Source organism: Oncorhynchus keta, chromosome 5 (genome assembly GCF_023373465.1).
Source record: "Oncorhynchus keta strain PuntledgeMale-10-30-2019 chromosome 5, Oket_V2, whole genome shotgun sequence".
NCBI classification, from domain to species: Eukaryota; Metazoa; Chordata; class Actinopteri; order Salmoniformes; family Salmonidae; genus Oncorhynchus; species Oncorhynchus keta.
Window position 1 is genome coordinate 17,385,506 of NC_068425.1, and position 14,816 is coordinate 17,400,321.

Consider the following 14,816-nt stretch of genomic DNA (forward strand, 5'->3'; position numbering starts at 1 on the left):
TATGTGTAGAGGCACAGTGAGCTCCGCCCCCAGCACACACACGTTCATGCACCATGTGTCTACATGTGTAGAGGCACAGTGAGCCCCGCCCCCAGCACACACACGTTCATACACCATGTGTCTACATGTGTAGAGGCACAGTGAGCTCCGCCCCCAGCACACACACGTTCATGCACCATGTGTCTACATGTGTAGAGGCACAGTGAGCTCCGCCCCCAGCACACACATGTTCATGCACCATGTGTCTACATGTGTAGAGGCACAGTGAGCTCCGCCCCCAGCACACACACGTTCATGCACCATGTGTCTACATGTGTAGAAGCATTGTAAGCCCCGCCCCTAGCACACACACGTTCATGCACCATGTGTCTACATGTGTAGAAGCATTGTGAGCCCCGCCCCTAGCACACACACGTTCATGCACCATGTGTCTACATGTGTAGAGGCACAGTGAGCCCCGCCCCCAGCACACACACGTTCATGCACCATGTGTCTACATGTGTAGAGGCACAGTGAGCTCCGCCCCCAGCACACACACGTTCATGCACCATGTGTCTACATGTGTAGAGGCACAGTGAGCTCCGCCCCCAGCACACACACGTTCATGCACCATGTGTCTATATGTGTAGAGGCACAGTGAGCTCCGCCCCCAGCACACACACGTTCATGCACCATGTGTCTACATGTGTAGAAGCATTGTGAGCCCCGCCCCTAGCACACACATGTTCATGCACCATGTGTCTACATGTGTAGAAGCATTGTGAGCCCCGCCCCCATAGCCCAGGTGCTCCAGCACTTCTTCTCCATCCTGTCGTACCGGTTCTCCCTTCTACCCTCCCTCATGCCCCTCTTCGCTGCCAAACTGAGGGTATGTTGTCCGGGGGTAGTGGGATCATTTCTTTCCATCATTGTTTTCCTTGCCCCCAGGTATAATGACCCATGTCTATGTCCTCCCACCATACCTCCGACTCATCCCCCTCTTCCTCCATTCTTCTTCCTCTCTTCTTTCCAGCACCCTCTGGTTTCTTCAGGCTGGCTCTGGAGCACAAAGCTGTCCTCTATGCAGGAAACAGGTAACAGGAGAACCTGAGAACACACACACACACACACACACACACACACACACACACACACACACACACACACACACACACACACACACACACACACACACACACACACACACACACACACAGACCACTATCACCCCCCCAGACAGGTAATTGCTAATGGCTCTGTTATAGTGTGGACTTGTTATTGAGTTGACCCAGTAAAAGTGCCCAGGAAAGTGAGAGGTGACACACAGAAGCTTCTTTCACGTCACTTGGTTTCAGTCTGGCCATGACGGCTCTTCTCTCATCCGTGGATCAGTCTTGTCTGTCTGGTGTGCAGACGAAGAGGAAGCTCACAGGCCAGCCTGGCTATGTGGTTGTGCTTGAGGTTCACTAACTTTAACTCTCCCCTATGAGCTGTAATGAAACTGAGTCCAAAGTGCATTTGGGTTTTTTTTTTAACTAAATTGAAATGCTAAGTCAGAACACTTACTGCACACAGGAGTAGGTTTGATACCATTATTAGATATAGTGTACAGAAGAAAACATCTACCTTTCTTAGTTGTCCCTCTCTTTCTTTTTTTCACACTCACTCACTCATCTCACGGTAGAAACCTAGCTCTGAATGCAGTCCACTGTGGTTTTCTGCAGAGGCTCAGTGTGTCTCTTCTGTCCCAACCAGACCCTGTAGCCAGCATCCTCCCACAAGGTACTGACACAACACATTAGCCACGAAAAACACAGTAGCATTAAGGTTTCATGTCACGGTAAAGCACTTTGTAGCACTTAAAGTCTGTGGAGAAGGCCTTTGGACTTTATTATGCCGGGTAACGCGTGGTGTGGATGTCCTGTTTGTGACTGTGATGCAATTCAATAATGAAAAGGTCTACTGAGAACTGGTATCAGTGTGTTTTCTCTCGCTCTCTGTCTCTCTCTCTCTCTGAGTGTCTCTATCGCTCTCTGTCTCTCTCTCTCTGAGTGTCTCTATCGCTCTCTGTCTCTCTCTCTCTCTCTCTCTGTTCCCTAGACTGTGAGGAGATAGAGGCTGTGTTGAGGTCCAGCCTGCCCTCTCTGTGTTGTCGTGTGTGTGAGTGGCCCTCTCTGCTGTGTGAGTCCCCAGGGCCCCAATGTGACCCTGCCGGCCCCAGGGCCACTCACTACTGTCTGCTCACTTTGCTGCACCTGGCCCTGCGGCATGGAGACAGGTACTTGGGGACATGTAGACACTGGCTCAGTTGTATGGTTATTAACAAAACGGCATTGCTTTGAAAGATGTCTGTTTACTGCAGCCAGTGGTTTACTTAGCATGAGAGGGTTATGTATGTGAGTGTGTGCGTGTGTGTGTATACACTGAGTCTACAAAATATTAGGAACACCTGCTCTTTCCATGACATAGACTGACCAGGTGAATCCAGGTGAAAGCTATGATCCCTTATCGATGCCACTTGTTAAACTCACTTTAATCAGTGTAGATGAATGGGAGGAGACATGCTACAGAAGGATTTTTAAGCCTTGGGGCATGGATTGTGTATGTGTGTCATTCAGAGGTTCAAGCGGCAAAAGATTTAAGTGCCTTTGAATGGGGTATGGTAGTAGGTGCCAGGCGCCCTGGTCTGAATGTATCAAGAACTGCAATGCTGCTGGGTTTTTCACACTCAACAGTTTCCCGTGTTGGTCAAGGATAGTCCACCACCCAAAGGACATCCAGCCAACTTGACACAACTGTGGGAAGCATTGGAGTCAACATGGGCCAGCATCCCTGTGGAATGCTTTCGACACCTTGTAGAGTCCATGCCCCGACTAATTGAGGCTATTCTGAAAAAAGGGTGCAACCCAATGTTAGGAAGGTGTTCATAATGTTTTGTACACTCAGTGTGTGTACAATACAATACACTACCTGTACCTATCACTGCACCATCAATCGTTGTGTGTGTGCACGTGCATCATAAAACGTTGTGTGTGTGTGTGTGTGTGTGTGTGTGTGTGTGTGTGTGTGTGTGTGTGTGTGTGTGTGTGTGTGTGTGTGTGTGTGTGTGTGTGTGTGTGTGTGTGTGTGTGTGTGTGTGTGTACCAGGCTGCTCCCTGACTCCACGGTGTTCTCCTGTGTGGTGACTGCTGTGCTCGGTGCAGGAGCAGGGAGACTCGGCCCTGCCTCCCTGTGTGCTCAGGTCTGCCCTCTACCTGCTGTCTGTCACACAGGACAAGAGCCCCGACCTGGACTGGGTAAGTCAACTCATTTCAATAGGATGATAATAGTGGGCTGCTGGCGCTCTAACAACATGTAATAAATTGCAGAAGGGTTGTTCATTCCTTGAAGTTTTTAACTGAAGTTATAGTCAATGAAAACCCACTTTGGTGCAAAAGGCTCCAACTAACACTCTTCATTCTTGGAACTCGGTTATGGAGTTACATCAACTATATATGCCTTTCTTTTTTAAAGCTGGGTAATAATGATACCGAAAGAGAGAGAGTTTTCCCTTTTATGTCCACAACAGTGCTAACACAACTCTAGTCCTCAACCCTTTGACGCGTATGATCACGTATTTGTGATCGTTGATGAGTGCTCCCTGCAGCGTACGATCTCAAATATGTGATTGGAACAGTAGCAACAGAACATATGACGCAACAAACGCATCTTAACAGCATTGTTGTCTGAACAGCATCTAAATATTTTATGGTACTGATGGAAAATAAACGTCTTAAACTTTATTCCTCAATTTGACCTTTTATTGTAAAAGATGAATGCAAATTTCTTTATCCAAGCATCACGCGGAACACATCCACAGCCAAACTCATTCCGTAAACCAGTCTAAATGACAGGTTGTGCTGATGTACCACATCTCTGGTGAGCACAAGAGACTAATGTAATGTTGTTTAGAAAATAAATGCGTGTCAACTAAGCTGACAGCAGCTAAATTCTTTATGATGGTAACCATGGTTTTTATGTTTGGATTGGCAAATCCTCTCTAATCCCAGAATGCCATTCACTATAAGATGCAAATAAACAAAGTCAAAGATGGCTGCGCTCATTGCCAGAAAAATATGAACTTAGGTTAGCCACTTTTCAGCATATTACAAATCGTCGATGTACTTGTTACAGTATATACAAGAACCGGAGCACATGACTTGACAAGCTGTTTACTATATTTGACAAATCACAAAGCAAAGAAAATGTTTTCACCTCACAGATCATCACACCAGATACAAGCCTACTGCCTAGCCTAACCGTAGCGTGAAAGCTAAACAGGGATGAAACCATTTTAGGGCAGTTTGTGGTGGGGTTAATTTAATTTATGGAGGGTTTTCAAGTTTGTGGGGGGTAGAAATGGGGGGAAAGTATTATGGGGGGATATGATGCAGGAAATATTACTATGTGTAAGGACCGACGCTGGAGTCGAGAAGCAGGTACGGGGAGTCAAACATTTAATGAGGAACAGACAAGGCACAAAACAGACACAGCATCAGCACACGGGTAACAAAACAACATAGGAACATTAATGTGGAAGCGGGGAACCGAGCTGGGGGACAGACAGATGTAGGGAAGGAAATAACAGGTGATTGAGTCCAGGTGAGTACAAAGGATCGCTGATGCGCGTGACGAAGGAAGCAGGTGTGCGTAATGATGGTGGCAGGAATGATTAATACTGGGGAGCCCGGCGCCCTCGAGCTCCAGGGGGGAAGTTTATACTAATTCAAATTAAACCCCTGGAAAAGGGGGTCTGAGCTGGCAACCCTGAGGTACTAAAGTTACAATCTGATGTCGCATTCAAAATGACTGGGAACTGGGAAATCTCCGACTTCAGTGTATTCAAAGACAACTGGAAACTCTGGAAAAAAAAACGGTCAACTCTGAATGGTCATAAAACTCGGAATTCCAACTTGGGAACTCGGGCCTCTTTCTAGAGCTCCGACTTTCCGATCTGAAGATCATTGACATCGTGATTTTACAGTTGTCTTGAAAGCACCATAATTCATTTGAGTGAACTATCCCTTGGTATAACATCTTTGGTCTGACAGAAGCTTACGTAACAACCAGAATGCATTGTATGATGTCAACAAACACGGTGCCACACATAGCTGGCAAATAGCTCATCATAATCAGTACTACATTCAAAAAAGTATTTCACACACATCATGTGTGTCCAGTACAATCTATGAAAGAATCGGAATGCATGATTTGTCACCAGTACTTGAAAACGTGAATAAAATAGTAAAGACATTATGATCCATACATACATATGGTGTGCTACAGCAGAAACAACAAGATATACAGAAAATAAGCCACTTACTTTGATAGGAATGCACACATGTCCAAAGTCCAATTTGTAAGGAAAACAACCTTGTAAGGAAAACAACCTTGTAAGGAAAACAACACAATGCAGGCGCCAGCCAGAAAATGAGCTGGGGGGAAACGTTTGTGCAAGGCCTGTTCTGACTGGAGATGCGCAATGTCTTCATACATGATCTGGGGCAACACTGGGGAAGTGCTTGGGCTCTCTTTGAAGAGAGAAGTTTGTCCGCTCAGTAAAGCCTCAAACATAAATTGTCCGCAGCAGTGAAATGGGCTAGTTCTTATGGAAATTAACGAGGAGGCGGAACACACCTGAATTCAAACTGTTGTTAGAAAATCATTTGAAATTGACAAGTTGAAACATAGCCTATATATAATTAGCAGGCAGCGTGCCTTGGTTTGAGGGCAGCGCGGGTAACTGTCCTGTTGCGTAACAATCACATGGAACAGTGAGAGCATTCTGACATCACGTGCATGAGAAAACTCAGGCAGGGGCGACTGTTAGAGACATTTGGAACTCACGAGGGAATTAAGGACATGGCTCTGCAAGTCTCCATTATTCCTCAACAACTTATTGGTAAATGAAGTGGTTGATGAATGTACAAAGCCATAACTCCTCTGTTTCTTGTTAGTCAAGTCACAACAAATGACCTTAAGCATCAGAGTTGTGCACCTGTAAGTTCCTTCTCCTTCTTTAGTCCTCTGTCCCCCCCTTCTCTTGTCCAGGCTCCTCTAAACTGCATCAGCAAGGCCCTGTCCTCCAGCCCCAGTTTCGCCTCCCTCTACACCCACCACCCTCCACTCCTACACTTCCTCTTCCGCTACCCAGAGCTGGCCGAGCACTTTGGGCCCCGGGTCCTGGAGCTGTGGTTGTCCCACCGTGCTGAGGCCACACTGCAGTCAGACACAAACAGTAAGAAGACAGAGGGCCCGTCAGAGCAGAACCAGGATCCAGACAACACAGCCCTGCTGACTCTGCTGAAGAAGAGCCCCACTGTCATACTGAACTTGCTGTTGCGGGAGGGAGACCCCGTGTACTGTACTGTCTTTGCCAACCCCAGCTCTCTGCATGAACCCCTGCCTCTCTGTGTCTGTAGGGCATGGTGTGTACCAGGGAGGCTCCCCTGGCAGAACGTGCTGTAGAGGTGCTGGGGAGTTTCCTGCAGGGCCGGCGGGGCTGTAAGGCCGGCCTGTGTACCCTACTCAGACCCACTCTGCTACAGGTGCTCCAGAGACTGGGCCTGGAGAGCAGCCAGGGGACAGGAGGTGAGGAGAAAAAATGAGAGTATACCATTATTTAGATATATAGTTTATCTATATAATAGCCATATATCCTCATGTTACAAATATAATTGGTAAAGAAGATCCATGTATACTGAACAAAAATAGAAATGCAACATGCAACAATTTTAAACAACTCTACTGAGTTACAATTCATATAGGGAAATCAGTCAATTTACATAAATTCATTAGGCCCTAATCTATTGATTTCACATGACTGGGCAGGGGCGCAGGCATGGGTGGGCCTGGGAGGGCATAGGCCCACCCACTGGGGAGCCAGGACCAGCCAATCAGACTATGTCTCCACAAAAGGACTTTATTACAGACAGAAATACTCCTCAGTTTCATCAGCTGTCCGTGAGGCTGGTCACAGACAATCCCGCAGGTGAAGAAGCCGGATGTGGAGGTCCTGGGCTGGCGTCGTTACGTGGTCTGCGGTTGTGAAGCCAGTTGGACGTACTGCCAAATTCTTTAAAACGATGTAGAGAAGGGAACATTCAATTCTCTGGCAACAGGTCTGGTGGAGATTCCTGCTGTCAGCATGCCAATTTCACGCTCCCTCAGAACCTGAGACATCTGTAGCATTGTGTGTGACAAACAACACATTATAAAAGTGACCTTTTGCTGTCCACAGCAATATAGGGAAGGAAGCCCTCAGTGTAATGATCATGCTGTTTAATCAGCTTCTTTATATGCCACACCTCTCCGGTGGATGGATTATTTTGGAAAATGAAAAATGCTCACTAACAGCTTTTTCTGTGTATGGACCATTTCTGGGATTTTTTTTTACAATTGCAGCTCATGGAACATGGGATCAACACTTTATATGTTGCAGTTGATATCAAACGCAATAGAAGAAAATGTGCTTTGACGTTGCTCTCCGGCGGATGGATACCCATTGAGGTTGTGTAGGTTCATTTCTGTAGCTCAAGGGCACACCACAACTATATGTCCACTCTGGGGGGTTGAACTAACTAGTTACCATCAGCTCTCCCCCTAGAACACGCTGCACGATTTAATTTGCATGAATAAACTCAGCAAAAAAAGAAACGTCCTCTCACTGTCAACTGTGTTTATTTTCAGCAAACTTAACATGTGTAAATATTTGTATGAACATAACAAGTTTCAACAACCGAGACATAAACTGAACCAGTTCCATAGACATGTGACTCATAGAAATTGAATAATGTGTCCCTGAACAAAGGGGGGGTCAAAATCAAAAGTAACAGTCAGTATCTGGTGTGGCCACCAGCTGCATTAAGTACTGCAGTGCATCTTCTCCTCATGGACTGCACCGGATTTGCCAGTTCTTGCTGTGAGGCACATGCAAGTACAAGGCACCTCACCTGCTGTGAGGCCCTAGCCCTCACCCTCCGATCCAACAGGTCCCAGACGTGCTCAATGAGATTGAGATCCGGGCTCTTCGCTGGCACTGACATTCGCAGAACACTGACATTCCTGTCTTACAGGAAATCACACACAGAACGAGCAGTATGGTTGGTGGCATTGTCATGCTGGAGGGTCATGTCAGAATGAGCCTGCAGGAAGGGTACCACATGAGGGAGGAGGATGTCTTCCCTGTAACACACAGCGTTGAGATTGCCAGTAATGACAACAAGCTCAGTCAGATGATGCTGTCACACACCGCCCCAGACCATGACGGACCCTCACCTCCAAATTGATCCTGCTCCAGAGTACAGGCCTCGGTGTAACGCTCATTCCTTCGACGATAAACACGAATCTGACCATCACCCCTGGTAAGACAAAACCGCGACTCGTCAGTGAAGAGCACTTTTTGCCAGTCCTGTCTGGTCCAGCGACTGTGGGTTTGTGCCCATAAGCAACGTTGTTGCCGGTAATGTCTGGTGAGGACCTGCCTTACAACAGCCCTACAAGCCCTCAGTCCAGCCTCTCTCAGCCTATTGCGGACAGTCTGAGCACTGATGGAGGGATTGTGCGTTCCTGGTGTAACTCGGGCAGTTGTTGTTGCCATCCTGTACCTGTCCCACAGTTGTGATGTTTGGATGTACCGATCCTGTGCAGGTGTTGTTACACGTGGTCTGCCACTGTGAGGCTGATCAGCTGTCCGTCCTGTCTCCCTGTAGCGCTGTCTTAGGCGTCTCACCGTACGGACATTGCAATTTATTGTCCTGGGCACATCTGCAGTCCTCATGCCTACTTGCAGCATGCCTAAGGCACGTTCACGCAGATGAGCAGGGACCCTGGGCATCTTTCTTTTGGTGTTTTTCAGAGTCAGTAGAAAGCCCTCTTTTAGTGTCCTAAGTTCACATAACAGTGACCTTAATTGCCTACCGTCTGTAAGCTGTTAGTGTCTTAACGACCGTTCCATGGGTGCATGTTCATTAATTGTTTATGGTTCATTGAACAAGCATGGGACACAGTGTTTACAACCCTTTACAATGAAGATCTGCCAAGTTATTTAGATTTTGACAAATTATCTTTGAAAGACAGGGTCCTGAAAAAGGGACGTTTCTTTTTTTGCTGAGTTTATATACTTTATATTAACCTATAATGCTGTAGGGTGACTATCTAATGTAAATCAAATGCAGCCAGGGGAGTATGGAAATGAGTGTTTTTGGCCTCTTTCTTGCTCTTTCATCTCTCGCTCCCGTTAATTATTTCTCCCCCTTATCCCTCTCCCAATCTCTAGTTAATTATTTCTCCCCCTTATCCCTCTCCCAATCTCTAGTTAATTATTTCTCCCCCTTATCCCTCTCCCAATCTCTAGTTAGTTATTTCTCCCCCTTATCCCTCTCCCAATCTCTAGTTAATTATTTCTCCCCCTTATCCCTCTCCCAATCTCTAGTTAATTATTTCTCCCCCTTATCCCTCTCCCAATCTCTAGTTAATTATTTCTCCCCCTTATCCCTCTCCCAATCTCTAGTTAATTATTTCTCCCCCTTATCCCTCTCCCAATCTCTAGCCGTGGGCTCTCTCCCTCTGGCTCTGAGGTTGCTGTGCCTGATGCAGACCAGTGGCTCCACTGAGAATGAGATGGACGGCATCCACTTCAAACTGCCTACCACGGTGAGGTCACAGGGTCAAAAAAGGAGTCAGTCATGCATAATTCACTCAGCTCTATAGCTTTTGGTCCAACGTCATAACTTCTCCACTATTTCTCGCTGTACTCACTCTGTACTTACTCTGTACTCACTCTGTACTCACGCTGTACTCTCGCTGTTCTCACTGTACTCCCTCTGTACTCACTCTGTACTCACTCTATACTCACGCTGTACTCACGCTGTACTCACTCTATACTCACTCTGTACTCACTCTGTACTCCCTCTGTACTCACTCTATACTCACTCTATACTCACGCTGTACTCACGCTGTACTCACTCTATACTCACTCTGTACTCACGCTGTACTCACTCTATACTCACTCTATACTCACTCTGTACTCACTCTATACTCACTCTATACTCACGCTGTACTCACGCTGTACTCACTCTATACTCACTCTGTACTCACGCTGTACTCACTCTATACTCACTCTGTACTCACGCTGTACTCACGCTGTACTCACTCTGTACTCTCGCTGTACTCACTCTCTACATTCAATATCAGTTCAATCTGTATATATAAATGCCTGTACTCACGCTGTACTCACTCTATACTCACTCTGTACTCACGCTGTACTCACGCTGTACTCACTCTGTACTCTCGCTGTACTCACTCTCTACATTCAATATCAGTTCAATCGATATATAAATGCCTTAGGGTTTTTGCTCACATCAACAAAACATATGCCATAAGCATAAGCTGAATTTGTAGATGAAAGTAATATTTAAGTATCAATAACATGTCGGCTTTCTTCCGACTACAGATGTTATGATCTTGCATTCTGTCTGATGTCTTATTTTGTCTCCTGTCTTACTATGGGCGCGTTCCAGTGAGTAACCTGGCAGGGAAGCTGCAAGCCTCCAACACGGAGTGTCTGCTGCCAGCCTTCAGCTCCCTGTACTGCTGTCTGTGCCTGTCCCTCCCCCTCACTGCACTGACAGAGGTGACAAACTCAGTCTGCCACCCTGTCCTTCTCATTAAGTGCAGCACATCGAGCAGCCTTCATACACTCTGCCACCTGCCTCTCTCTCTCTCACTCACACAGTCCCCAGAGACACAGATTGTGTTGTGCCGTCTGGCCTGTAAGAGAGGCACATACTTGTACAGAACCAGTCGGTGCCATTCACAAGGGCACACAACACACCCACACATTAAATTGGTATTATGTTTTATATATTGGACAATATCTTGAGTGTGATCTCTTTTTGTTTTCTCCTCCCAGCTGTGTCCATGCTGCTGTGTAACGCCGGGCTGATGGAACAACTGCAGGCTACGCTGGACCTCTCCTCTTCCCTCTCTCCTCCGTCTGCCCTGCTGTGCTGCTCTCGTCTGCCCTGATGTGCTGCTCTCGTCTGCCCTGATGTGCTGCTCTCGTCTGCCCTGCTGTGCTGCTCTCGTCTGCCCTGATGTGCTGCTCTCCTCTGCCCTGATGTGCTGCTCTCCTCTGCCCTGATGTGCTGCTCTCGTCTGCCCTGCTGTGCTGCTCTCCTCTGCCCTGATGTGCTGCTCTCGTCTGCCCTGCTGTGCTGCTCTCGTCTGCCCTGATGTGCTGCTCTCGTCTGCCCTGCTGTGCTGCTCTCGTCTGCCCTGCTGTGCTGCTCTCCTCTGCCCTGATGTGCTGCTCTCGTCTGCCCTGATGTGCTGCTTTCCTCTGCCCTGATGTGCTGCTCTCGTCTGCCCTGCTGTGCTTTACACAGGCTCTCCTCTGCCCTGATGTGCCTCGTCTGCCCTGATGTGCTGCTCTCCTCTGCCCTGATGTTGCTCAATGTCTGCCCTGATGTGCTGCACAATCGTCTGCCCTGATGTGCTGCACTCGTCTGCCCTGATGTGCTGACTCGTCTGCCCTGCTGTGCTGCACAATCGTCTGCCCTGATGTGCTGCTCTCAGTCTGCCCAATGTGCTGCCTTATGAAGACCTTTACACAGGCTACACTGCCCTGATGTGCTGCTCTCCTCTGCCCTGATGTGCTGCTCGTCTGCCCTGATGTGCTGCTCTCCTCTGCCCTGATGTGCTGCTCTCGTCTGCCCTGATGTGCTGCTCACAATCTACACCCTGATGTGCTGCTCTCGTCTGCCCTGATGTGCTGCACAATGTCACCCTGATGAAGACCTTTGCCCTGCTGTGCTGCTCAATGTCTGCCCTGATGTGCTGCACCGTCTGCTTTACACAGGCTACACAATCGTCACCCTGCAGCACACTCATTCAGTTCAGGGTTCTGTCACAATGTACACCCTTATAACCCTTATGAAGACCTTTACACAGGCTACACAATGTACACCCTTATGAAGACCTTTACACAGGCTACACAATGTACAATGTACACAATGTACCTTATGAAGACCTTTACACAGGCTACACAATGTACACCCTTATGAAGACCTTTACACAGGCTACACAATGTACACCCTTATGAAGACCTTTACACAGGCTACACAATGTACACCCTTATGAAGACCTTTACACAGGCTACACAATGTACACCCTTATGAAGACCTTTACACAGGCTACACAATGTACACCCTTATGAAGACCTTTACACAGGCTACACAATGTACACCCTTATGAAGACCTTTACACAGGCTACACAATGTACACCCTTATGAAGACCTTTACACAGGCTACACAATGTACACCCTTATGAAGACCTTTACACAGGCTACACAATGTACACCCTTATGAAGACCTTTACACAGGCTACACAATGTACACCCTTATGAAGACCTTTACACAGGCTACACAATGTACACCCTTATGAAGACCTTTACACAGGCTACACAATGTACACCCTTATGAAGACCTTTACACAGGCTACACAATGAACACCCTTATGAAGACCTTTACACAGGCTACACAATGTACACCCTTATGAAGACCTTTACACAGGCTACACAATGTACACCCTTATGAAGACCTTTACACAGGCTACACAATGTACACCCTTATGAAGACCTTTACACAGGCTACACAATGTACACCCTTATGAAGACCTTTACACAGGCTACACAATGTACACCCTTATGAAGACCTTTACACAGGCTACACAATGTACACCCTTATGAAGACCTTTACACAGGCTACACAATGTACACCCTTATGAAGACCTTTACACAGGCTACACAATGAACACCCTTATGAAGACCTTTACACAGGCTACACAATGTACACCCTTATGAAGACCTTTACACAGGCTACACAATGTACACCCTTATGAAGACCTTTACACAGGCTACACAATGTACACCCTTATGAAGACCTTTACACATACCCTTATGAAGACCTTTACACAGGCTACACAATGTACACCCTTATCAAGACCTTTACACAGGCTACACAATGTACACCCTTATGAAGACCTTTACACAGGCTAGACAATGTACACCCTTATGAAGACCTTTACACAGGCTACACAATGTACACCCTTATGAAGACCTTTACACAGGCTACACAATGTACACCCTTATGAAGACCTTTACACAGGCTACACAATGTACACCCTTATGAAGACCTTTACACAGGCTACACAATGTACACCCTTATGAAGACACACTGGAGTGAGGACAGGAGCAAGGGGCTTATCAGGGGAGACACACTGTCCTCTACAGCTGACAATGGAACACACATTGAATACAGCACTCAAAACAGAAAAATGTATCAGAGACCTTGATGTTAGACAATACATTTGTCTTTTTGTACTGTAGGACAGTGTGTTGTTGAACAGAGAGCGTTGTTGACATAGAGATCCTGTTAAATTACATTCCTAGTTCTATGGTTGTTGTCTTATCATGTCTTGTCATTTTCTTCCCTTTCTGAATCCCAAGGTCCATAGAAGCATCAGGTTGAACCTGGGCAGCACGGTGCAGGCCCTGGTCTTTGGGAAGAGGAAGACAGGCAGCCTCTTACTGGGTAACAACGCTCCACCACACTAAGCAGAGCAAAGCAGCATTGTTACACAGGCTTTAATTCTGTTATGTTTTCCTTCCTCCAACAGAGGAGTTGGGATAGAAATGTCCCGCTGGGCTGTCAGGGTGATCTACGGTCTCTCTCTCCTCCTCTACCGCCTCCTCCCTCTGTTTTCTCTCTCGCTCTCCTTCTCTCTTTCTGCTATCGCTAATTGTCTCTTCTCTCCCTTAGAGGGGTCTAATATCTCAGTGTACATGAGTGTTTGACAAAAGGGTCCTCTTTCAACCTCTCCCCTCTCTCTTCTCTGCCCACGTTCTCCCTCTCCTCACTCCAAATCTCCTTGAATCCCACCCCATCCCCCTCCACATCCTCTCGTTCCTCTGTCTTCCCTCATTCTGCCTCTCCTCCCTCGCCTTCCACCCCACAGCTAGTTCCCTGAGGCTGCTGCAGGCTGTTCTAGATGTTGACCTGGAGTCTCCAGTGCTGTGTGTGAGTGTTGGCCCTGGGGCAGGACAGAGGCCCCTGGGGGACACAGACAGCTCTCGGTACCCACTGGGATCCTACGGGGCCCACTGCCTCATCACCGCACTCTAAGGCCTCCTGCTGCAGGTCAGACACACCACACACACACACACACTCACTCACTCACTCACTCACTCACTCACTCACTCACTCACACACACACTTACTCACTCACTCTACAGAGCTATTAACACCCCAGAGCTGTTAACACTACAGAGCTGTTAACACTACAGAGCAGTTAACACCCCAGAGCTGTTAACACCCCAGAGCTGTTAACACTACAGAGCAGTTAACACTACAGAGCCTTTAACACTACAGAGCAGTTAACACTACAGAGCTGTTAACACTACAGAGCCTTTAACACTACAGAGCCTTTAACACTACAGAGCAGTTAACACTACAGAGCCTTTAACACTACAGAGCCTTTAAACAGAGCCTTTAACACTACAGAGCAGTTAACACTACAGAGCAGTTAACACTACAGAGCTGTTAACACAACAGAGCAGTTAACACTACAGAGCTGTTAACACTACAGAGCTGTTAACACTACAGAGCAGTTAACACTACAGAGCAGTTAACACTACAGAGCAGTTAACACTACAGAGCAGTTAACACTACAGAGCTGTTAACACTACAGAGCCTTTAACACTACAGAGCAGTTAACACTACAGAGCAGTTAACACTAC

General features: G+C 47.2%; 1 protein-coding gene and 2 long non-coding RNA genes across 10 annotated transcripts in view; 2 read left to right on the forward strand and 1 right to left on the reverse strand.

Moving 5' to 3' along the window:
• Nucleotides 1–6,584, forward strand: part of LOC118376996 (meiosis inhibitor protein 1-like) — a 7,826-nt gene extending 1,242 nt beyond the window's left edge. Inside the window, exons 4-9 of one of the 7 annotated variants that reach the window (XR_008136553.1) lie at nucleotides 446–868; nucleotides 1,013–1,073; nucleotides 1,664–1,761; nucleotides 2,080–2,257; nucleotides 3,127–3,275; nucleotides 6,070–6,584. Coding sequence is in view for 3 of the 7 variants with exons in the window: in XM_052518882.1 (XP_052374842.1) it covers nucleotides 746–868; nucleotides 1,013–1,073; nucleotides 2,032–2,257; nucleotides 3,127–3,275; nucleotides 6,070–6,230 (720 nt within the window). In the remaining 4 variants the exon portion in view is untranslated. Of the gene's footprint in view, nucleotides 1–135; nucleotides 869–1,012; nucleotides 1,074–1,663; nucleotides 1,762–2,031; nucleotides 2,258–3,126; nucleotides 3,276–6,069 lie in introns of all 7 variants that reach the window. The other 6 variants (XR_008136554.1, XM_052518883.1, XR_008136556.1 and 3 more) reach the window with 6 other exon arrangements.
• Nucleotides 6,585–9,636: 3,052 nt separating this feature from the next.
• On the forward strand, nucleotides 9,637–11,391 carry LOC118377002 (uncharacterized). Its single transcript, XR_008136569.1, has 3 exons — nucleotides 9,637–9,672; nucleotides 10,539–10,651; nucleotides 10,931–11,391. It is a non-coding gene; the product is annotated as an uncharacterized LOC118377002 (long non-coding RNA).
• Nucleotides 11,392–11,948: 557 nt separating this feature from the next.
• On the reverse strand, nucleotides 11,949–13,225 carry LOC127930029 (uncharacterized). Of its 2 annotated transcripts, none has more exons than XR_008136567.1 (5): nucleotides 13,100–13,225; nucleotides 12,848–12,961; nucleotides 12,544–12,771; nucleotides 12,039–12,505; nucleotides 11,949–11,987 (listed from the first exon to the last, which is right to left on the reverse strand). It is a non-coding gene; the product is annotated as an uncharacterized LOC127930029 (long non-coding RNA). The 2 variants fall into 2 exon arrangements; XR_008136566.1 differs by having other exon boundaries at nucleotides 12,544–12,809.
• Between the last annotated feature and the right edge of the window lie 1,591 nt (nucleotides 13,226–14,816).